The sequence below is a fragment of the Vanacampus margaritifer genome, chromosome 2 (genome assembly GCF_051991255.1).
Source record: "Vanacampus margaritifer isolate UIUO_Vmar chromosome 2, RoL_Vmar_1.0, whole genome shotgun sequence".
Classification (NCBI taxonomy): domain Eukaryota; kingdom Metazoa; phylum Chordata; class Actinopteri; order Syngnathiformes; family Syngnathidae; genus Vanacampus; species Vanacampus margaritifer.
This window is the reverse complement of record NC_135433.1, coordinates 27,556,647-27,581,743: the sequence shown is the minus strand read 5'-3', so window position 1 is coordinate 27,581,743 and position 25,097 is coordinate 27,556,647. Positions and strand designations below refer to the sequence as shown.

At 40.7% G+C, this 25,097-nt stretch overlaps 1 protein-coding gene across 1 annotated transcript; it reads left to right on the top strand.

Annotated features, from left to right (window-relative positions):
• The first annotated feature begins 1,389 nt into the window (after positions 1–1,389).
• Positions 1,390–25,097, top strand: srebf1 (sterol regulatory element binding transcription factor 1). The gene is made up of 19 exons (XM_077555767.1): positions 1,390–1,762; positions 3,221–3,790; positions 5,146–5,306; positions 5,403–5,540; positions 6,506–6,724; positions 9,735–9,849; positions 10,052–10,209; positions 11,170–11,383; positions 13,329–13,513; positions 13,656–13,917; positions 14,067–14,233; positions 14,454–14,622; positions 14,699–14,807; positions 15,572–15,681; positions 19,292–19,424; positions 19,507–19,672; positions 21,753–21,974; positions 22,527–22,638; positions 24,049–25,097. The coding sequence occupies exons 1-19, from the start codon at positions 1,657–1,659 to the stop codon at positions 24,267–24,269; spliced, it is 3,537 nt and encodes a 1,178-aa protein (XP_077411893.1). The 5' UTR covers positions 1,390–1,656; the 3' UTR covers positions 24,270–25,097.

Below are 25,097 nucleotides of genomic sequence, written 5' to 3'. Positions count from 1 at the left end.
ATCGTTTACATTTGCCATAAACGCTTTGAGGTCAAAATGTGATTGCAGCCTGGTCATTCTGGAAGGGGGATTACTACATTTGCGGTCCCTTCTCAAGGTTCTTTAACCCCCCCCCCCCCCCCTTTTTTTTTCTTTTTTTTTTAATAAAAAAAAAGTTTTCCGTGTCCTCTTGTGGTTCGAACAGGTAATGCCGTTAATATTTGTCAACTGTGGGCACGTGAAGCACTTTGAGAGTATTTTGTGATTCAGGGATATATAAATAAACTTGACATGAAATGTGTCATTTGACTACTGTAACAATGTGGCTGGTTTGTATGCTATAGTCACAGGCAAAAGCAATACAAATACGCCGTGTGACTTCACCGAAATATCAGAAATGCCCGGCTGGATGTTCGGAATTGTCAATTTAAACAATTCTTGTGGCAGGTGTCGTGTTGGTCTCATGATATTAAAATGCTTAACTTTTTGAGTAGTATGTGTATAGTTAAATCTCCCACACTGCACCATAATACAAGCTATTTTACTCCATCGTATTGTCCCATTGGCATAGTTGCAAAACGGCATGTTTGCCATGTTTCTCCATGACAGTAAAGAAATTTGCTGCAAAGCTTTGGACCTAGTTACTCTCGGTCAGTGACCTATTTACCCAACATGTCTCAGTAGAGCTGCACCTTTGTGTATACATGACACCAAATGGGGTTTTAGTTAGTAGAGGCTTATTTGTAGAGGCTTGTTATTTGCTGAAAGGGTTTGCCTTCTCATTTGTTTACATGATACAATTGTGATGCTTCTAGAGGGAGGATGGGGGAGGCATAAGTCGTTTTTAATACAGTATATTTGAAAACAGTATATTTTATAGTTCTTTATTTTTGGGTGACCCAAATAATTAAAATGTGATTACTTGTTGACATCAGGTGATTTCCCTGTCCCTCTTTAAACGGCGAAACACATGATGTAATCTCAGAATCACAGTTGTGACGTCGAATCACACCACTCCGCTCTTCCGCTTTCCATTGGACAATTCTACTGGTTCTACAGGCGGGGCCGCGAATGCGAGTCAAGCAAACTTGATGTTTATTTCAATTTGCACGCTCGCTTCCTATTGGCTCTCAGTAGACAAGCCCACGTCATACCCGCCCATGCTATAAGATTTTGTTGAAACAAATTGGCGCTAAATTGGTGAATTGACAGCGTTTGAACAAACAATGACGTTTACACCATGGTATGCATCTTATAAATTACGTCTATGTGGCGTTGCAATTACTTTATGTAAAGCGGTCGTTTGTTTTTGTCCACATGTTGTCACAGAACAATCAAAACAACTAGGCGGGAGGGCAGGGTGAATGCGAAAGTGACTTGACTATCTTGACTATGATTGGTTCGATTATTTGTCCGTTATCATCAAGCGAGGCGGTCTAGTTTGGCTACACACGAAGTGGTGAATGGGCTTCACTGTTTGGTTTGACAAGTTTCCCTGAGCCATCATGGGGTTAGCACCGGCGAGTTAGTTGACAAATCGGCTACAAAGAAACGTCCACCCTGTTACGGTTACATATTGGCAAATGTATCTGTAGCTACCCAAGAAGCTGACGGGTATTCGCCGCCGGGAGATCGTTTTATTTTACACTGGACTATCCTAAAAACACAACAGCAGAGATGAACAATTTGTCGTTTGACGATCCTTCGTTGGATAATCTGGATCCGACATTGTCGCTGAATGACCCCAGCGAGATTGACTCGGCCCTTCTTAACGACATTGATGGTAAGAACCCTATTTTCACATCGTGAACATACGTCACGTTTACAGCACCATCATACCAGCGAGCCTCCTAAAATAACGCTTTCCGTGACAAGTCTTTGAAGCACATCGTATTTTCGACAAAAACGTATTTTGAAAGACCACGCAGCGTTTATGTTAGTCCTCATGGGGTAGCTTTGTTTCAGCTAGCGAATCGCATAGATAGACTGTAGGGGACAAATGTGCCTTTCTTAGCGTTTTGTGGTGACATGATTAGAAAAGCACGTTTAATTTGTGCAATACAATACATTTGTATTAGGCGAGTTTAAGAGGGAGAAAGTAAATAAAATAGACAAGGCTAACGTGCTCGTGGTGGCGCCCCGCCCCCAGCAAGTTTCCCAGACTGAGGTTACTAGCGTTCGTTTCTTCCTGGCGGGTTCACGGAGCCTCATTTGACCGAAATTGAACGGAAGTCAATTAAACACGAACAAATATGCTTGGAACACCCACAGCTTTTGTCGCATTATTTTTGTTCGTTTATTGTAGCCCAGTGTGTTGTTGTGTAGGCGCTGCTTTGTAAAAACGGCTAACCCATATTTGCTTGGCCGACATTAAAACATATGTTTCTCGTTCTTAACTCTTGAACATTATTTTTACATTCATACCTTTTCATTTTATTAGCCAATGTGTTAATTTTATGAAGTCACACGCATAGACGTTTAGATAAACGATATTTTCCCCTACCCACATGTAACCGATAGTAACCTCTTCGTAATACCCTTTCCTGTCTTGGACGAGACGCCCTGTGATTGGTCAAGAGCGATCACCTCATACAAAACACAAGCACCCAAGCCGGCTTCCTTGCAAAATGTAGAAACGCAAAAATGATCTTTTATTATCATCAACTATCATTGTTACAGCTTTACTGAGACACTTTAAAAATAAATATTCTCAAGGTGTGATGCTATGCAAAATCATTAATTACATTATATTGGTAACTATATTTCAAGTGTTTCTTTTTCGTCTTCTTTGAAGATGTACATTGTGTATTCAAATTAAGAATAGATTCATTTAATTGCTTTGAGTCCCAACTGGACTTAACAAATTACACATTTTTGTTTTGCTTTGTGTTTAATGTTTTGCTGCTTGATAGAGACAAGTTTATTTTATAGGACACCAGATATGGAGGCTTTTGTTCACTAGGGTTATTTTGTTCATTTTCTGTGGTGAGAAAAAAATCACAGATAATGTAAAACCGTAAAATGTTCTGCCTGTAATTCTTATCTGTATTGTTATTAAGGAACCAAAGTTTATTTATTCATTACATATTTTTGAATTAATTGTCCATATTTGTCCAAGTAACGGTTTGTAGCAGCCTAAGAAATCCTTTTTGGTCGGGCTCTAATAATGCAATTCAAAGAGTGGTACAGTGCTACTATAGTCAGCCCTCCTTTCAATTCTGATGATGGTTTTCATTTTCAGACATGCTCAAGCTCCTTATCCACCAGGAAGGGGAACTTGGAGGCTTCTTTGATAACCCTCCATACACAGGACCCACTGCCAATCTAGAAGTTCCTCGTCTGCCCCAGGCCATCACGTCGTCCGCCTCCCTGCCCACCACGACTACGCCTCCATCTGCTTCTTCTTCCTCCTCCTCCTCCATCCTAAGCAGCAGCCCCCACCTGGATGCACTCCTGGGCCCTCCCATCACCCGCAGCTCATCCACCCCAGACAAGGCCTTCCAGCCTACCACTTTTCAGCAGTCCCCGCTGGCTCAGGTGTCCATCCCCACCCCACGACAGCAGCCGGCATCCCCGCAGCCAGCTCACAGTGTCAGACCGCCAAAAGTGGAACCGTCCCAACCCATTCTGGTTCAAACTCCTCCTGCCGTAGGAGCTTCACCTCATGGCTCACCGGTTGCAAACCCGGAATTCAGCAGCTCACCCCCAAAACTCTTCACTTCTACTTCACCGCCCCAAACTCCACCCCAACCTCCAAACCAGATGCAAACACAACTTCAGACTCTGAACAGAGGCCAGAACAGCTACATAGGTACGTACTGTGATGATTTGTCTTGACGGCTAACTTTTTGTGATTTATTGTATGCAGGTAATGCAGGATACCCTCAAGTAGGGCATTGACATAACTCGCTTGGCTTTATAGTGGTTCCTTGAGATATACAGTGACCACACTTGCATTTCAAATCATCTCTCCCCATTGAAATCAAGGGAAATACCATTAATCCATTCCAGCCACCCCAATAAAACCAACAAAAAATTTTACTGAAAAAAATAAATAATCAAAAATTACACAATAATTTGACTTTACAATAATATGTTGTAAGCATCCCCACTAATGTAAACAGGACATTCTGGTTAATATTGAGTTTGTGTAATATATTTAATGTAACCATACATTAAATTCAAAGTCACACGTCATATGCAACCATCCACAGTGGCTCGATCAAGCAGCCAACCAGGAACGAGCGTAAAACCCGCCCACCAATCAGAAACACGCGTTAGCACAGCAAAATTTGCCCCGTAGCTTGGTTGGAAGGACAACGTCTTCGGAACTCGGAGCACACTAATGACGCACATTTATTTTTTAAATTTTTTTTTACTGGCTCGAAGGAGCGGCGACACGCCGCTGTTGAATGAATACAACGGAAACGCTGAATAGGATATCTTGGCTCGGAATGCAGTGAACACGTCACACATTAATGAATGTCGTGCACAAGCAAGACACAAGATGCTGCATCCAGAGACTATATTAGCGCCAGAAATAATGGTATCGGCATGTTACTTGTTTACCACTGTTTTAATGTATCGAGTGTCAGGGCCTCTCCCGATACCGGTATCGGAACAACACTAGCGACAACACATATTTAAAAAAAACTTGTAACCTGGTATTGTCTTGTATGCATTATACAAAAGTCGTGCAATCATTACTTAATCTGTCACGTCATTTGCAGCCACTTCCCATACATACATTTGAACAAAAATGTGAGTGTCAAAGGCATTGTGAAGGCATTTTTGTGCTTTACTGAAGGGAAAAAAAAGGTGTTTGGTGACGAGGATTAAGTGAGAATTATGAGGATAAAATATCAGGAGGAAGAAATGTAGCAGTTTTATGAGAAAAAAAAAGGTGGAAATCTCCCTTGCTGGTTTTGTTAAATTTTCACATGACAATTAGTTTTATTGCTTGAGGGGTTGGGGAAAAAGCGCCTGGCTGCTGTGTCCTGTCTTTCTAAAGTTGATAAGAAAATAAAGGTGACACACTGAATGCTGCTATCACTTCCGTACAATTAGATAGCAGTTCACCTAGTGGTCTACAAGTGTGTAACCATTAACTGGCGACCATCTGTTGGGATACGCTTGCTGATTGTGGCGCACCTTTCCCATTTTTAGTTGGCAGCGTGTGCCAACCGGTCGCCTCCTCCTCGCCTCCCAAAGTTCAACCAGTGGCCATTCAGACTCCACTCCAAGGCTTTACTGCCACTTCTCCTTTACTGGCCCCGTCAGGAAGCCCACCCGCTCCGACGCTCACATCTCATGTGCAACAAGTACCTGTAAGTGCGCAAGAGTCCAACACACTAAATAATGAATAAATTGGTACTTGTTGTTTGAGTGAACGGATGGGAAAATATTATGAATGTGTTTCTCAGGTGTTGCTGCAACCCCAGTTTATCAAAGCTGAGTCTCTGCTGTTGACCACGCTGAAGCATGACCCCTGCATGGTCACGACTGTGGCCTCCCCCACATCCTTGGCCACTACCACGCCAGTTCAGAGCGCGTCACTGCAGGTAAGCAAATTCACAACCTGTTTTGAGGGTGCTGCCATTTTGCCCCTTGTTGTCGACTGAAAATGACATCACGGCGCCCAAGGGGTCAGGTAACGTCTGTCACGGCTCACCTGTTTTCTGAGTTTGGTCATGTGACCTTTACAAGCTGAGTCCTTTGGCACTGTGATTCATTCAACAGTGGCAAGTAGCAAAATGGCCGACCCGTAGATGGATCAAAATGGGTGGATTTTTCAGTTTTAGTCATATTCTACAAGCACAATATTAATTCACTCACTGCCATTGACCGCTATAGACGTCAAAAATTTATTTGAACAATTTCTATTTGTTTATTTTTTTTCCACTTTTGTTAAGAGGTAAGAGGAAAACAATTTAGAAAAAAAATATTGTACATTTAGAAAATATATAAAATTTCTGATTAATCGTGAGGTGTTTTTTTTTTGTAAATTGATCAGGGACAGACAAAACAAGTTTTACTTCTTTTTGTCCCCTTACATTCTTTTGCTTTACTTGAAATTTTAATATTTGTTTCTTTAAAAAAAGATTATTAAAAAATACAAACATTTAAATAAATAAAAAATAAAGAAGAAAAGATTATTAAGAATTAGAAGCGTCAGGGGATTAAATTTTTTCCGTAATTAATCGAATGACTTCACTAGTTAACTCACGGTTAATCAAAAATTTCATATCTGTTCTGTATCATGCACTGATTAACAAAAGTGGAAAAAATGTTAAACTAATGGTAATAGTTCAAATGAATTTTTGACGTCTATAGCCGTCAATGGCAGTGAATGAGTTAATCACAATGCCGTGTTTAGACTAGTGGGGGCACAATGAGCATATTATTGTAAAGAACATTTTTTTTACTTGACCTAGTTAAATTGTCACCCCTTTTTAATACTGCTTACTCGGCATCGTAATCTTATGATGTAAGCGTCACAAATCAAGTACGTTTTGTGTATTCCAAGGCATTTGTGGGTGGGGGCACCTTCCTGACGACTGTTCCCGTCATGGTGGATGCCGAGAAGTTGCCGATCACCCGCATCATCAACAACGGCAAGATAAGCGGCTTCCCCGCCAAGGGGGAGAAGCGCACGGCTCACAACGCCATCGAGAAGCGCTACCGCTCGTCCATCAACGACAAAATCATTGAGCTCAAAGACTTGGTCGCGGGCACCGAGGCCAAGGTGGGTTATCTTGTCCTTCTTATCACCTCAACTTCATTGATTAGATTTAAAGCCGCGAGACTGGAGACGTCTGATAAGAGTTTATTTTAAACATGCGTATCAGATACATGGCTAATAAAAAAATATCTAAATTGCCAGATCTTTATGGGAAATAATACATTTCATCTCTATTAGATAGGGACTTGCCATTTATATGGATACCCCTAAGTAGGATGCTAACACAAAAAAATATCCGATACTACACACCAATACGTCCGATACTGTCCTGGTTTTATTTTATAATTTGTGGTATTCTCAAGAAGTTGTCTTGTGTTTGTTTTTACTTATTTTATTTTGTAAGGGCAACATAATATACTATTTGTGTATACTTCCCAAACTTGGGCTTTGTCTTCCGCTCTCTTTTTTTTCCTCATTGAACCTTAATTTAACCAGGTTGGTCTCATTGAGATTAAAAACTTATTTTTCAAGAGAGACCTGGCCAAAATGGGCAGCAGCAAAAGAACACAAACTTACAGACATACAGTACAGAGTGGGACAAATTTTTAAAATGTACAAAGTACAACATTTTGGATTAAATGATCAATAAAATTGTTCAAACAGCCATGCTAAAAACATCAACACTGTATAGAAGCTGTTTCCACGTTTTTCAATTTAGATTTAAAAACATTTAAGGACACCAGTTCTTTGAGCATTCTGTAGAAGATTCCAGGCTGATCATGCTGAGTACGCAAAAGCTTCTTCTTCTTTTTTTTTTTTTTTTACCATTTTCTGTCCGTATGTTTGGGACAGAGAGCAAAAAGAGGTCCTGCCCACGCAATGAATACTGTCAGGTGCTTCTCTGCCTGATAAAAACCCAAAGATAGAGGGGAAGCAGCCCAAAAATTGCCTTTTAAATAAAGGTATGCCAGTGAATTAGTCTGCAGGTCGACAAGGCAGGCCATCCGACCTGAGAATATAACTCGCAGTGGTGAGTCAGAGCTTTACAATTTGTAATGCAGTGTTCCTTTGTTTATCGTTCCAAAAACTACCCGCGATAATGAAAATCAGCGTTAATGTTTTGTTTTATATATATGTTTTTCATTTTAGTTTATTGTAAATGCTTTTTCCTTCATCATATGTTTTCATGTTCATTAATTATGTTTTCCTATTAATTATGGCACAGTGGGGCTTAAAGTATTCCGGCACCATTCAGGATCTCCAGATTTTGGCTATGATTTGGGGGGGGGGAAACTTGCCACACTTCGTTTTTCTCCGCCAAGATAACCTTGTAGCGTTACCGCTATTTCCGAGTGGTCTTTAACGCAACATTCAAGCCAACGGTTGTTTCATCAAATAAGATAAGAAAAATAGAGCGTAATTCATGTCGCCAGAGGAAGATGTCCTAATTGGCAACGGTCTTAAAACTGGCTCAGGCCTGACGGCGGTGACGGCACGACGCGTGCATACACTGTAAGAAAAACAACAACAAAAAACACATACTATAAAAGCCCGCTGTAAAAAAAATCTGCGCAACAGCGAGGCCACGAAAGATGAACCCGCAAGAAACGAGGGAACACTGTAAATCTCAGGGATGCACGATAAAGACTATCTATTTGATGGAGACACTGCGCAGTGGCATGCATATATAAAAGATCACCATAGTCTAAAACAGGTTCAAAAATGCAACAACAAGCTTTTTTACATAAAGAGAAAAACACAGCTCATTTCTAAAGTAAAAACCCAGTTTTAGCTTTAGCTTTTTTTACAAGGCACAGTACATGCAATTTAAAGTTAAGGGATTCATCAATTAATATGCCAAAGTATTTGTAACAATGTACACCCTCAATCTCCTTTCCATCAAGAGTTAAAAAAACAGGAACATATAGTCTGGTCCTAGATCTAGTAAAAAGCATAAGTTTGGGCTTATCTGCATTTAAAACAAGTTTCAGCTCATGCAGTGTATTTTGAATGACCACAAAGTTTTTTTTGCAAATCTTTAACCGCTTGTGCAAGAGAAGCAGCACGGCAGTACACAATGGTGTCATCAGCATAAAGGTGAAGTTCTGCATTAGCTACATTTTGACCAAGATTGTTCACATGAATGGTAAATAAAAGCGGGCCCAGCACAGAACCCTGTGGTACACCTTTCAGGACAGATATGTCACAGTATAAAACAATCATATCGAATGCACTGCGTCCGACTGCTAAGATGGTTAGAAAACCAAGAAACAGCTTCTTTTGAGAGCCCAGAGCTCAAAAGTCTGCATGGTTGACTGTATCAAAGGCTTTGACAAATCAATAAAAAGAGCAGCACAATTCTGTTTCTAGTTAAGTGCTACAGTTAAGTGCTACAAAGAGGTCATTAACCATCATGCAGCTGTGACGAAAACCTGACTGACAAGGTGATAAAACATCCTTTGTGTATAAAAAACAATTCATTACCTGCATTTGATCATGAATTGGAACAGAATCATTCATAATAAAAGCAGGTAATGTCAGAGAGTTGTTGCAGACAGAAAGAGATTTTATAGCTCTCCAAAACCTATTTGGGTCATTTAAAGTTTTTGTAGTAACTGATAAATAATACTCAGATTTAGTCTTTTTAATAAGTGAGAAGCATTTGTTTCTTAGTGCTCTAAAAGCAGTCCAATTAGCAGAGGAGCCTGTAGCCCTTGCCTTTACCCAGGCTAAGTTTCGCACATAAATAGCTTCTGTGAGAAAACCAGGGGTTATCACGTCCCTCAAATGCAAAATTTTGACCCAAACATTGCTTGATAAGTTTAAGAAATACAACCAATAAGATGCCAAAGAGCTGGACAGCGTTGTAGTGCTGTCACTCAACAGTATTATTATTATTATTTTTTGTATTGCTACGCTATATTGTTTTATTCCTTCTTGAATGTGGTATGGATTTTAAAACAGATGTGTTGCTGGAATTCCTGAGGATAACAAATGGAGAACAACCTAGTGAATGATTTTAATTACAGTAATGGTATCATTTTTAACTTTATTCTTCTCTTTTGTGTCCTAGCTGAATAAGTCATCCGTGTTGAGGAAAGCCATCGACGTCATCCGTTTCCTGCAGCAATCCAATCAGAAGCTCAAACAGGAGAACTTGACACTGAAAATGGCAGCCCAGAAAAACAGTACGCACTCTTCCTGCCCATTCCCATCACCAGATTCTTTCTTCATTTCTCTGCAATTTGTAGCAGTTGACCTTTTCATGACGAACTGCGAGTGGAAAGGCTCGCTTAACGGCCCTCTTCTTTTTTTATTTTTTATTATTTTTCTACCTCCGTGCGTCTGATTGCCCCTTGAACTTCTCATTTTCCTTCATCTTTACCGCAGAGTCTCTCAAGGACATCGTTGCCATGGAGGTGGACAGTCCGGCTGACGTGAAAACCGAGCTGCCCACACCGCCGGCGTCGGACGTGGGCTCGCCTTCTTCGTTCTCGCATTGCGGCAGTGACTCGGAACCCGACAGCCCGATGGGAGAGGATACCAAGGTATGGTGACATTATCCAGTAGAAAAAATATATATATTAAAAATAAGGGGCATTTAATCGTAATTAATCGCATTATAATTTTTTGTCTTTTATAAATGTACAATAAAAAAATTCTAGGTTTTCATAAAAAATGAAATGAAATGAAAACAATGTTAAACCAATAGAAATAATTCACATGAATTTTTGACGTCTATAGTCAATGGCAGTGAATGAGTTAATAAATTGATGGACATAAAATACTAGGGGTGTTAGAAAAATCGATTCGGCAATATATCGCAATATTACAGCGCACAATTCTCGAATCGATTCGATATGTGGCCGAATCGATTTTTAAACATCAATTATTCATGGAAATATTCAACAAAACGTCTTACTTTGGGTTAAGATTCACACATTAAGAATGGAAGAATGTTATATTAATGGAACAATAAGCCTTAATATTTTATTTCAGTGCTGTTCAGACATGAAACAGACTGCAACCTGTTTGTTAAATGCAGTGGCTCAGTTATAAGCCTGAAGTTTCAGATAAATACATTTTCATACAAATCTTACAGTGTACACGTTTACTGATTAGTATTTTCTAAATTTGGGTAAAAAAAAATTTAGCGCAATAATTCATTTATAGATTCATATCGGGATTAATCAAATCGAATCGTGACCTATGAATCGTGATACGAATCGAATCGCCAAGTACTAGGCAATTCACACCCCTATAAAATACTTTAGGCTTTTAATATTGAAGAGCTTCAAGCCGAAACATAATGCATTTAAAGTAGCCTTGTGACAGAGTTATGGAAGTCATAAATCTTAAGGTTTTAATCTTAACATTCACCCAAGCATTTATATATAAATCAGTCTGCTCTCCATCTTACCAGCAAAGTAAAAAAAGAAAGAAAAAAAAGCCTCTTAACTTTCTGCACTTTTCCCCCCCCTGAATCTACTTGTCTTTGTGTGCACCAGCCAAACGTGGGCATGCTGGACCCGTCGGCGACAGGCAGCGGTGCTGGTGGCATGCTGGACCGTTCCCGTATGGCGCTCTGCGCCTTCACCTTCCTCTTCCTCTCCCTCAACCCTTTGGCCAACCTGCTCTGCTCATCCGGCAGCAGCTCAGCGGACAGCGCAGCCGCCGCCCCCCACCATGCAGGCAGAAGTGTTCTGGGCTTGGATATTGCAAGTAAGAGCAGGAGACAATGGGTGGGTTTCCATCCACCTATTTTTATTTGAATTTTCCAGAATTGCAAAAAAGAAACTCAATGGAAACGGCAGAAATTTGGAAAAAAAGGCCCAAAATTCGCCAAAAAGTTTTTACACTTGGAGGGGGGTGGTTTTTGGAGCGTATCAAAAAAAGGAAAATGTGCATTTTGGCGATGGAAACAGGTTTTTGCGAATAAGCGTTTACAAGACCGGATACACGTCGCACGTTTTGACCGATACTCCGTCACACGCACGTTTGTAGTCACAATAAATGGCGGATGATAAACTAAGATATGTTTGGGGAGACGAAGAAACACGATTCTTTTTATACTCAATTAAAGAAAAAAAAACATGAATGCAATTTTAGATGGCTTTATTAACATCAGCTCTCAATTTAACAACACACTTCACTTACATGCTGGAGGGAAGCCAATAGGGGCGTGCCAAAAAATTGATTTTCATAATAATCGCGATTCTCATTTAGTATGATTCAGAATCGATTTTAAATGTCCTAAAATTGATTTAATTGAAATTATTTTAGACTGTCTTGCCTTTGTTTGTGTGTGCCTGTATTGGGAGCGCTGTTCATGTTGTACCTGATTTTGCCACTTAGGGGCAGTGTGGTTCTACGCGGTCTGATACACTGTTAAGTTGTAGCCACATTAGAGAGTAGAAGGAAAATGTCACGATCAAATGATTCCAATAAAAGTTTTTTTTTTTCAGCGTGGAAACGTTCTTTTGAGTGATTTAAGTGCACTAATTAGCATTAGCGAGTCAGACTGGAGTAGATCATTACGATTCCTTGCACATCTATAAATTGAAGCAAAAATCATTGTCAATCAAATAATTTTGAATCAAAAATCGTTCTTAACTCATTCACTGCCATCGACGGATATGGACGTCAAAAATGTATTTAAACTTTTTCTATTAGTTTAACATTTTTCCCACTTTTGTTAACAAAAGGTATGAATATCTAGAATTGTTTTTATTGTATTAGAACAGATGTAAAATTTGTGATTAATTGTGAGTTAACTAGTGCAGTCATGCGATTAATTATAATTAAAAAATTTAATCACCTGACCCCCCTAATTTTTAATAATCTTTTCTTAAAAAAAAAAAAAGATTATTAAAAAAAATATTTTAAAGAAAAGATTATTAAAAATTAGGGGCATCAGGTGATTACAATTTGACTTCACTTGTTAACTCACAATTAATCACAAATTTTTATATCTGTTCTAAATGTACACCAAAAAAATCTAGGCTTTTATACTCTTGTTAACAAAAATGGAAAAAAAATGTTAAACTAATAGAAATAGTTCAAATAAATTTTTGACGTCTACTGCTGTCAATGGCAGTGAATGAGTTAATCAAAAATCGATTCTGAATCGAACCGCAGACCCAAAAATCGGAATCGAATCGTGAGGCATTCAAAGATTCCCATGCCTAGAAGCCAACAAAACAAACTACTTCCGTTCAGTCCGTCGAAACCAACATTCCCACCTGGAACTCCCCATTGTCCCAAAGTTCCGTCACTACAACGTCATCTCGCGGCGCATGTTCGCAAAAGAAGAGCGGATGGAAACGGGCATAAATCGGATGTCCGTTTTGCACATTTTCACAACATTCGCATAAAAATTTCGAAACATTTGGATGAAAACCTGACTAATGATCATACAGTATTTCAATTGTAGCCCTTTATTAGGGGAGATAAATATTTTCATAATTGCCCGTATTATTTAGCTAAACTGCGAATATACTACAAACTTTTAATTTCACGTCATTTGATTTGAACTTTGTGAATTTGTGGATAGTAAACACAAAGTAAATAGCGGAGGCCTCTCTATTTGAGGAAAAACGGTAAACATGACTCGTCATAAACGGCACTAGGCTTCTTGTCCTGCTATTAACCGAAATGTTCCCTGCAGCTGACTCATGGGGCTGGATGGATTGGATGCTACCAACAATTCTGGTGTGGCTTGTGAACGGCATCTTGGTGTCGGGAGTTCTGATCCGCCTTCTGGTATATGGAGAGCCTGTAACAAGACCTCATTCCGGGTCTTCTGTCTTGTTCTGGAGGCACCGCAAGCAGGCCGACCTGGACTTGGCAAGAGTACGTATAGCTGAAGGAAGAAAAAGTGGCTTGATCCTTAAAAATAATCCCATCGTAAAATCATGCCTGTGAGATCCATTTGTCCCCCAGACCCGCTCTTGGTGGCCTTTAATCATTCATTAATTCGGCCTTTGTTTCGCAGGGGGATTTTGCCCAGGCCAGTCAGAACCTTTGGACTTGTCTCAAAGCTCTTGGTCGTCCCTTACCGACCTCCCAGCTGGACTTGGCATGCGCCTCGCTGTGGTCCCTCCTCAGATTCTGCCTTCAGCGGCTCTGGATTGGCCGCTGGCTGGCTGCCCGGGCGGGAGGACTGCGATCTGACCGCCCCCTGCAGGAGGACGCTTGCAAGAGCAGCCGAGACGCCGCGCTGGTTTACCACCGCCTGCACCAGCTGCACATGACAGGTTGGCTTTCCAATGCATTGTAGTGGCAAGTCAAAGAATATGAGCACTTTGTTACTACTCAAGTAGATATGACATTTTCTGACAAGCAGATTCAAGGGGTGCGTTTCTCTTGCAATATTGATCGTCCTGCCTTGTAACTTGACATGCAGGTAAGCTGAACGGTAGCCACCTGTCAGCCGTGCACATGGCTCTCAGTGCAGTGAACCTGGCAGAGTGCGCCGGCGCTTGCCTGCCGGTGGCTTCGCTCGCTGAGGTCTACGTGTCCGCCGCGCTCCGAGTCAAAGCCAGCCTGCCAAGGATCCTGCACTTCACCTCTGTGAGTGCCCTTTAGTCAGCGTTCTTTCGTTTCTCTCGTGCTAAGGTCAGCAAATATTTTCCGCATAGTTGCTAGCGGCAGTTTTTAAAGCAGCGTAGTAAGTATTTCTGAGGGACTAATACAAACCCAACGACACGAAAGCACGATTGATTTGCTATTAGTGTCAAAAATCTGTCCACCCCATTTTTGTGCTGAGTAATAATTTAGTGTTTTTATTTAGCGTGTTTTCCTGAGCAGTGCGCGTCAGGCGTGCCTGTCGTCCAGCGGTAGCGTGCCCCCAGCCATGCAGTGGCTTTGTCACCCTCTGGGCCACCGCTTCTTCGTGGACGGAGACTGGGCCATTCGCAGCATCCCGAAAGAGAGCATCTACAGCCAGGCCGGCAACACTGGTAAGAAGTGACATGTTTTTGTTTTTGCTTTTTGTGCGGCCTTGTAATGTAAATGTTTTTTTGATGCTCTTTGCAGTGGATCCGCTGGCTCAGGTGACTCAAGCCTTCAGAGAACACTTGCTGGAAAAGGCTCTTTACTGCGTGGCCCAACCAAAAGGGGAGAAAAGCCCCAGTCAAGGCGAGGGGTGAGCAGCTTCGTTATGCAGTCGTGATATGTGATTGACAAAAACGGCAACCGGCCACAACATGAGGATGTCAATAAATCATAACCCAATACACCGACTGCATCAAATATTCTGCCTTTACAAAGGTAATAATGGCTTGGCATCAATATTTGATACAGCCCTTGTAATTGGGTATCCTTATGGTTGCAAGTGGCCATAATGGACCGGCTGTTTGGTGAATATGAATTGCTATAACGTCCATTGGAGAATATGGCAAATAATATTATTACATTATACATGATTCAAATATCTTTTTAGATTAGATCATTTCTCTCCCAATATCAGATGGGATAGGCTCCGGTGCACTATTCAAAGAACTTTCCATTTCTCTTGGCCTTTTTCTATATGGACCAAGATGAGTCATCTTAAAGGGAATGTCCTTTCATCATTTTTTTTTTCCTTTGTCAGATAAATAAACAACAACAAAACGTGTGGTCATTGAAGCCAGCTGGTCAATAGAAAAAATGTTGCCTATGTCATATTGACATTTTCAACAGACAACAATCTATATAAACTTTCAATTTTACTTAAAATATTTAACATTTGTAATCGTTTTGACTTTGACATGAAGCCAAATCTGCAATGCCGAATAAGTCATTTCCTCTTTTTCTACGCATGCATAGAAATACACACATGCACAACAGATGATATGGCCCGCCGTTGTCTGCAACAGATTTCTTGATTTTCTTTTTTCATGTTTGACTTCAATGTTCATCTGTCCTCAGGGAGTATGCGGACGCCCTGGAGTATCTGCAGCTGCTGATTAGCGCTTCCGATGCAGCTGGTGCCACCTCCCAGTCCTTTGCTATCGGCTCCAACATGGCAACTGTGACGGGTAAATGACTTCTACTACGACTACTTATAATAATAATATTAATAATAATAATAATAATAATAAACTAATAAGAATAAATCATTCACTGCCATCGACGGCTATAGATGTCAAAAATCCATTTGAACTATTTCTATTAGTTTCAATTTTTTTCCCCCACTTTTGTTAACTAGAGCATGAAAACCTAGATTATTTTTTTTATTGTACATTTAGAACAGATATAAAATTTGTGATTACTCCTGAGTTAACTAGTGAAGTCATGTAATTAATTACAATTTTAAAAATAATCCCCTGATACCCTTATTTTAAAAAAGAAAAAGAAAAAATATTATTAAAAAATTTGGGGCGTCAGACGATTAATTTTTTAATTGTAATTAATTGCATGACTTCAATAGTTAACTCATGATTAATCACAAATGTTATATCTGTTCTAAATGTACAATATTTTTTTCTAGGTTTTCATACTCTTGTTAACAAAAGTGGAAAAAAATGCAAAATAGCAATAGTTCAAATGGATTTTTGACTTCTATAGCCGTCAATGGCAGTTAATGAGACAAGACCGACCTGTGCTGCATGTAGGGAAATCTGCAAGTTATTGATGCCCCCTAAAAAAGTCTCGCCTGTTGATGCCACAAAATGGCAGCAACGTTTTTTGAATGAAGCGTCTCAACTCACTTCACCTTCTCCTTTGAGATTCATTGTAATTATAATCATTCATAATTCACAATAATAATAATGAATTGTAATAACATAATTCATGTGGAGTTCGAACTTCATAAGGTTTTATTTTAAAGAAAAAAGTGTAGTTAATAATACTGTAAGCCTCTGAAACATGCACAGTTTGAACATTAAGGTTGCACTTAAACGTAGGAAAATTAGCAAGCTACTTAAGTAATGATTGCGCACCCCAACCTTGGCTCCAAATCATCTGTGATAGCCTCCAGCTCACCCACTGCCCTCATGATCAATATTCTAGAAAATGGATGACAATGTTTTTTTTGTCATGAACAGACCCCCCTTCTACTGTTTAATGTTAAGTTTCTAGCCTTACTGTTAAAAAAAATAATTCCTGCTCCTCCTCCTGTCTGTCTTGAGCTGCTCCGCTGGTTCCATTTTTCCTTAATATTCCTAATAGAAGGCGCGAGATAACGTTGATTTTCACATTACGGAGATTGAGTGGACTGATTTGCACCCTCCCACCGCTTCACTCTGTACTTACTGATGGCTCATCTGGGCAAAAAATATAAATAAAAAAATGGAGGGAGGGAGGGTGGCGGGTTAAGCGGAGGCGCTAGCTCGCAAAACGAGAGTCATCCGCTGGATTGCTTCATCTATCTTCAGGCCTGTCAAATCAGTGATCACCTTGAGAGGGGGGAGGGATGGAGGGCGCAGCGGGGATTTTAATGGCAGACGTTTCTTGGCACTGACTTAGTGTCGGAATTCGGTGTGTGTTGGCCCCGTATCCAAATGAAGTACTTTGCTCTCATAACCGAGTCGTCAAAATGCTCTCTGGCCTCATCATGTTGTAAGTTTACCAGAGGGCTGTGACAGATTGATTCAGAGGTCAAACACAGACGGCAGATGTCTGTCGCCACTGTCTTGCATATTAAATTCCACCCTGGGCGGTGAGGGAGTCCAATGTCGGAGCTTACGACATCGTCACGGCGGTGGCAGCATCTTGCTTGGGGATTGTTATTGTTCATCGAGGTGTCACTTTGCAACAGTTGCAAATAGCAATTTTGCTACAACTAAAGAGGAATTTCACCTTTCAACAGGACAAATATGGCAGCATGCCTCCTAAACCTTCAACATATGGAAATTAATGTTTTGGAATTGAGTCATAGCCTGAAACCTAAATCCAACTGAAAATCTATCGTCATACTCTGAAACATTTAAAGCACTTTTGCAAGACTCTTACCCAAAGGTTATTTTTAAATATCTCCTTCAGGTGTTTTTTTTTTAAAGATCATGTTAGTTTTTAAGAAACTATCAGTTTGTTTTTTTTAACATCCCAAAAATCTGGTAAGCTAACATGGGTGGGTTCGAAAAATCGATTCTCATTTAGTACGATTCAGAATCGATTTTAAATGTCCCAAAATCGATTTCATTTAAATTATTTTAGTCTTGCCTTTGTCTGTGTGCCTTTATTTGGAGCGCTGTTTATGTTGTACCCGGTTTGGCCACTTAGGGGCAGTGTGGTTCCACGCGGCGGTCTGATACACTGTTAAGTTGTAGCCACATTAGAGAGTAGAAGGAAAAAGTCACGATCAAATTATTCCAATAAAAGTAGTTTTTTTTGCAGCGTGGAGCCGTTCTTTTGAGTGATAAAAGTGTCGCGAGTAGCGCGCTAATTAGCATTAGCGAGTCAGACTGGAGTAGATCATTACAATTCCTTGCACATCTATAGATTGAAGCAAAAATCATTGTCAATCAAATAATTTTGAATCAAAAATCATTCTTAATCAAAAATCGATTCTAAATCGAATCGCAGACCCCAAAAATCTGAATCAAATCGAATCGTGAGACATTCAAAGATTCCCACCCCTAGTTAATATCAGGGTTGGGGAAAATTCAGTACAATGGTGCCCTAGTACGGTCCTCGAGGGCCCCTATCCACTCTAACACACCTGATTCATATTATCATTTATCAGGAATGGGTTGTTATTATGTCAGGCTTCTACAAAGCTGGCTGATGAGCTGATCACTTGATTCAGTTGTGTTGGAGGAGGGAGACATCTAACCAGACTTGGGCACCCCTGGTTTAGTACATGGGCCACATTTGGCTTGTAGTCAATACTGTATAAAAAAAAAAGAAGTTAAAATGTCTGTCTAAAATATGTTTTGAAGCCATTACCCTGTTTTTTTCAATTTCAAAACAATTCACCAATTATTGAATGAAAAGCAACATTAAATGTATTTGTAAAATCATTACATTTACTACAATTGTTGGATTATTATTTTTTTCAATGAAAGACAAACCAGTAGTTTAATAAAAACAATGAAAACCAATCAATACATCAGCGATTTAAAATAATAATAATAATAAAAATAAAAAATAATAATAATTATATATATATATATATATATATATATATATATGATTTTTAGAACTTGGCCTCCATTATTCACTAAAAGTCTTTTAGTCAGAGGCTAAAACAATATTATAACACCTTTGCCCCCATGTGGTGGAATCATGTTGTTGGGTTTTATTAATTGATAATGTTTTTCCATCTGCTTTTTGAGATTTGTTGGTCATCCTTGATTCCAATTGAAAGTATGTTTCAGCTTTATTCTTGATGCAGCTACGACTAATGACTTAATATCGTTTATGTAAACTAGTAGCGCACTTATTTGTTGTGACATTACGCCGGTTTGTGCGCTAGCTAATACTACTGATGGGCGTCATGAGAGGGTGAATAATTTAACAAATTTGAACAGCTGTCTATAGGTTCATGATTGTATACAGGTTAGATACATGGTGTTGATGTTTTATGGTCCTCTCTGTATTGTTTTGCTGCCATCTTGTGGCATCTAGAGGCTATTACAAACCAGTTTTGAGGGTTCGCATTCGCAATTTGTTTTGACCTTGTGCTGCTTCCGTCCCATCATCTAGGCTGCGACCCCCACTCCAAATGGTGGTCCTCCGTCGCCGTGGTGATCATCAACTGGCTCCAAGGGGACGACACGGCGGCGGAGAGGCTGTATCCGACCGTCGAGCACCTGCCGCGCACGCTGCAGAACGTGGAGTGAGTGGGCGCTTCACATATCCCTCGGCCCCGCGTCGCCGCCATCGCACTGACCCGTGTTCTCTATCTCTCGCACTGTAAGGAGCCTCCTGCCCAAGGCTTGTCTCAACACCTTCCGAGCAGTGCGGGCTCTGCTGTCCAAGCCTGAAAACTGCCAGTTGAGCCTGAGCCACAGCGACAAGGCCAGCGCCCTGCTCCGAGACAGCCTCAACTTGGGCCCGCACTCCCACAGCTCCAGTTTAGACAAGGTACACACACGCACTGGCACTCGCACTTACAAGCGTGCAAATTTGTTTCCCTTAAAAGTAGTTGCTTATCACTCCTGAGAGGGCACTCTGCGTGTGTGCGGTGGCGTCTGTCTTAAAAAATAGAAAACATGCTCAAGCACGCACGCAAATACGCGCTGACAGATGTGCTCGCACATGGCCGTGCATTAAGTTGTATACACGGCGAAATTGCCTGCACAAACGCATTATCACTCACACACACACGCGCTTTCCTTATCGCAAAGTCACATACACACGCAGCAAATGGTGCACAGAATGTGTGTTTATACGCGTTTTTGGCCTGAGCTGTGGTGCATTGTAGTTGCATTGCATGTGTGTACGCTAAGTGCAATGTTCCTGCAGTGCAACACAGAGCTGAGCCCCCAACAGCAACAAATTAAAACCCTCATATTTTGAAAGCTGGAATGCATTGTATGTGCCACTACTAGTCAAAACAGAGTACTCTGATTAATATTAATTTTGTTTAAGCAGAATTAAACAGCATAATTAGTCTAATTAATAGGGATGTTCGATTCGAAAATCGATTCGGCAATATATCGCGATATTACAGAGCAATCGATTCGATATGCGGCTGAATCGATTTTTAAACATGCATTTTTTATGGGAATATTCAACAAAACGTCTTACTTGGGGTTAAGATTTACACATTAAGCATGGAAGAATGTTATATTAATGGAACATTAAGTCTTAATATTTTATTTCAGTGCTGTTCAAACATGAAACCGACTGCAACCTGTTTGTTAAATGCAGTGGCTCACAGTTATAAGCCTAACGTTTCAGATAAAGAAATACATTTTTGTACAAATATTACAGTGTACATCAAGTTTACTGATTAGTATTTTCTAAATTTGAGTTTAAAAAAATGGCAATAATCTATTTATAGATTTATATTGGGATTAATCGGTATCGAATCCTGACCTATGAATCGTGATACGAATCGAATCGGCAGGTACTAGGTACTTCACACCACTACTATTTAATAAGGTGTGTGTATGTGGGGGTGGGTGGGGGGTTCCAGTTGGTTCAGTTAGATTTGTGTAAGCCTTTTTTTTTTTTTAAGTTAAAAATGATTCGATGTAATGGTTTGGTTCAGACGGAGCTGGTCAGCCACAAAGATACGTTTGCATGCAGCTCACAATTCACAATATTTATTGCATCACTTATGGCAAAAAATAACAAATCTAATCACACTTTATTTATATAGCACTTTGGGGAGTGCCAAAAAGATCGATTCTCATAAAAATCGCAATTCTCATTTACAATGATTCATAATCGATAAAAAATGTCCCCAAATTTATTTTATTTAAATTATTTTATACTGTCTTGCCCTTGTTTGTGTTTGCCTTTATTTGTAGCGCTGTTCATGTTCTACACCATATGGCCAGTTAGGGGCAGTATGGTTCCGCACATTCTGATACACTGCTGAGTTGTAGCCACATTAGAGTAGAAGAAAAGTCATGATCAAGTTATAACAATAAAAGTAGTTTTTTTGCAGCATAGTAAGAGCATATGCCGGTGAATAATGTTAACATGCGTCTCTGTATACATGCCTGAAGCTTTTTGTATGAATAGCCATTCTTTTGAGTGATAAAAGTGCCGCGAGCAGCGCACTAATTGGCGTTAGCGAGTCAATTGCACTTTCCATTGAGCGTTAGCCTTGAGCTAGCTACGTTAAGGAAACAAGCTACAACGATGTGTGTTTGCATTTACGTGTGTGTAATTTTCTTCATTTTGGGTGTTTAGATTTACAGTTAACCTCAACTGGAATGAAAAAGTGGCTTGATACTGTAACAACAGTATTGCTAGTTTGAGTTTGTGTTGCTCGGGGGAGTGATTAGAGTGAGGGAACGCATTATAGGAAGTGAATAAAGGCACTTTCTTTACAATTCAGAATGTAATAAATGTAAAAAAAACAACTTTATAATACAACTCAAAAGTGCTGCATGTCCAGTGTGCTCATAGTTTTAACAACTGGTTCCCTCAATGAATGGATGGATGTTCCCCTTTTCTAATGTTTAATCAAAGTACCTTTTATCCGCAGGTGGTGCAGTTGCTTCTGTGTGACTTGCTGTTGGTGATGAGGACCAACGTGTGGCATCTTCAGCAGCAGCACGGGGCCAGTGCGGCCGGGCCGGGCCCAGTGGGCCCCGGTTTGGCCCCCGTGGGGGTCCACCAGGCCTCTCCGCCTGAGCTCCAAGGCTTTCAGCAGGACCTGAGCTCCTTACGCAAGCTGGCGCAGAGCTTCAGGCCGGCCATGCGAAGGGTACGTACAAGTACTCGTATGTTTTATTTGCCTTTTTGAAAAATGTACTTCATTTATACATGTTAGCATCTCGGAGGTCAACCCGAACCGTAACCCTTAGCATGTCGGATGAGGCCAAATGAGACACTGAGTTGAGTTACATAGAAGTAATACTGCCCAGCTATGTGGTCAGTGCAATGACATCATCAGCAAGTGTTATCACGATTGGTTGTTCAAGTCTAAAATGATGCCAATTATACCATATAGCGCACACCCCCTGCTGTCAGTACCAAATGTAAGCAGTTTGGGCCAGCAGCCGACACATTGTTCCAAACCCTGACAACCTCGTACAATAAGTCAAACTGACCTGGGAACGTTGTCAAGTTGCGGTCTGACATTCCTTCAAAGACGAGTTCACATCAGGTTTGTGGACAGATTGTGCGAAAGTGTCGTTAGTTGAGATGTTGGCTCTCGCCTGGTCGCACGCGCACACACCGTTTAGGCTTAAGTGTTTGGCAGCACAGCCGGCAAAGCCGAGCGTTCACTTTCATGCGTCCTCTCGTCCCTCTCCAGTTGTTCCTTCACGAAGCCACGGCCAGGCTGATGGCGGGGGCCAGTCCCACGCGCACGCATCAACTCCTGGACCGCTCGCTGCGACGCAGGGCCACACCCGGGACCAAGACAGGTGGGTTTGTGGGTGTGGATGGAATCTTGTTGCCTTCGTAGTTGTTGTTTGGCTTCTGACTTTGTTGTCAAAACATCACAATCAAAGCTGAAGCTGAAATAGGGAGGAGCAACTGGTTTATTATATTGTATTGTTTATTTTATTGGCTGCCAGTCCTCATGTGCAGGTATGCATTTAAAAAAAAAAAAAAAGAGAGACACCTCATTTATCACACCCTAAATTGCGGACCCCAATGGTGCCCTAGATGTCAGTTTGAGAGCCTCGTCACATCAGTGTGGAACTACAGAAACTGCTGAAAATGACATTTTATTTATCAATAAAAGCAGTTAATCATGTAATCTTAATAATCAACTCATTCACTAGCAGTCATTTTCACTGAAGCAATCCCCTTCGCTCTCGGCTGTTTTACTGCATTTTGACTGATTTTGCAAGGCCCACAGAATATTGTGTTCTATTGCTATAAAAACATGGAACCTACCAAAAGAAAGATTAGAGTCTCTTCTTTCATCAGGAAAAAAAGTATGTTTCTATCTGTTTATAGCTAAGTTCATCATCATTCACAAATCTGTTTAAAACACTAGGGGTGAAAAGCCTTTTTTCAACATGGCCCTGGTTAATCTCTTATACTCTGCTGCCACCTGCTGGCCGTTTTTGTAATAACGACCATTGCTTCAACCGTTTTCTTCAGTTCAGAGGTTGCATCAAAGCCTTCTGTATGCTCTAGCATAAAAAAAAAAACGTAATAATGTGTTTTTGGGACCATGGTATTATTTAAAATAGAACGTTTTTGGGAGCAAATTAGTTAATTTCGTTCCAACCCAAAAATGTGTAAATACGTTTTTCAGTACTTTGTCCTTCACTCCCCAAAACATATTTATAAGTTTGTGTTTTTTTATGCAAGAACATATAGAAAGCTTTGATGCAGTTTCTGACATGAAGAGGTGGCTTAAAGCAATGATAGTTATAAAAAAACGGCCAGCGGGTGGCAGCAGAGTATAAGAGATCAGCCATGTGTTTTCACCAGGAATGTGAATATCGGATATGCCTTTTTGTCAGTGATCTTACTCCATATATTCTAACGCTAATTGCTGAAAAACAAAAACCGAAAAAAAGCATCTTTTTTTTTTCCTGATGAAAGAAGAGATTCTAATATTTATTTTTGATAGGTTGCATGTTTTAATAGCAATAAAACACATTCTGTGGTCCTTGCAAAATCTGTCAAAATTCAGTATAACAGCCGGGAGCGAATGGGGTTGCTTCAGTGAAAATGGCTGGGAGTGAATGAGTTAATCTCGTTCAGTCATTTGTTTACTATGGTGACACCATACTTGGCAAGTGTTTTGGCCATTGACTGCCTGTGCTGTGGAAATCCCAATGGCTAACGGCAAATGTCACCTTTGTGTGCGACAGAAGAGTGCGAGACGCGACCGGGCCAGCGCGAGCAGGCGGAGGCTGTGATGCTGGCGTGCCGCTACCTCCCCCCGTCCTTCCTGTCGGCCCCCGGCCAGCGGGTGGGCATGCTGGCCGACGCCGCCCGCACCTTGGAGAAGCTCGGGGACAAGCGCACCCTCCACGACTGCCAGCAAATGATCATCAAGCTGGGCAGCGGCACCACCGTCACCAACGGTTAAGAGACTCCCCACGCCTGACCGACCGACTCATCTTGAGATGACGTTTGAGCGCAAGTTGTCATCTGAAAACTGACTTGTATTTCCCCTTCTGGGCACTTGATGAGGTCATAGCATTTTTGGATTATGAGCAGAATCTAGGAAGCATTTTTCTCTTTGTCCTAGTGTGAGTCCAGTGCAGTGCCACAGTTTGACCTCAGAGAGGCGCCATCGCATCCTCATTGTGGACATTGCAGTGCGAATGACAAGTGTGTGTGTTTTGTGTGTGTGTGTGTGTGTGAGAGAGTGAGTTGCTTCTTTTTATTTGAAAGGAGGAAAACGACCATATTTGGTCAAGGTGCACTAGGCCCAGCAGGCTGATTTCAAAGAGATACGCAATCAATGATGGCTTTATGAGGTTATTTTCATAGTTTTCATTTTTATTTTGATGTGTACATATAATATTAATAATGTATTTATAATCTGTCTGAATTTTGAATCTGCAGTATTTGGCATACGTGGAATGCTTTTGGAGGGCTGCGTTGCCATGGCGATTGTGCGTCAAGCCATCAAGGTGACATTTTGTACGCGATTCGGCTGACCTTTCGCAACGTTGCTATTATGCACGCAACGGCGCCATCGCAGACAACGGCGCTGTTCCCGTGTCACCAAGCAACATTTGTTGCTTTTTTCACGTAGCTAAAAAAAACTGTTTTCTTCCTAAGAGGACTTCCTACTGGTTGTGGCTCCAATTGGAGAGCAATTGTTTGTCTTTCAGTGTTTTCAGGACCATAGATGCATCTTAGAACTGTAAAAAAACAAAATAAACAAACACAATTTTGATAATATGCA

Bases quoted from the DNA above. Each gene is read 5' to 3' on its own strand.
- srebf1 (XM_077555767.1), top strand. From the start codon at position 1,657: ATGAACAATTTGTCGTTTGACGATCCTTCGTTGGATAATCTGGATCCG. The intron at 19,425-19,506 runs GTGAGTGGGCGC...TCGCACTGTAAG, and splicing joins CGCACGCTGCAGAACGTGGA to GAGCCTCCTGCCCAAGGCTT. The intron at 21,975-22,526 runs GTACGTACAAGT...GTCCCTCTCCAG, and splicing joins TCAGGCCGGCCATGCGAAGG to TTGTTCCTTCACGAAGCCAC.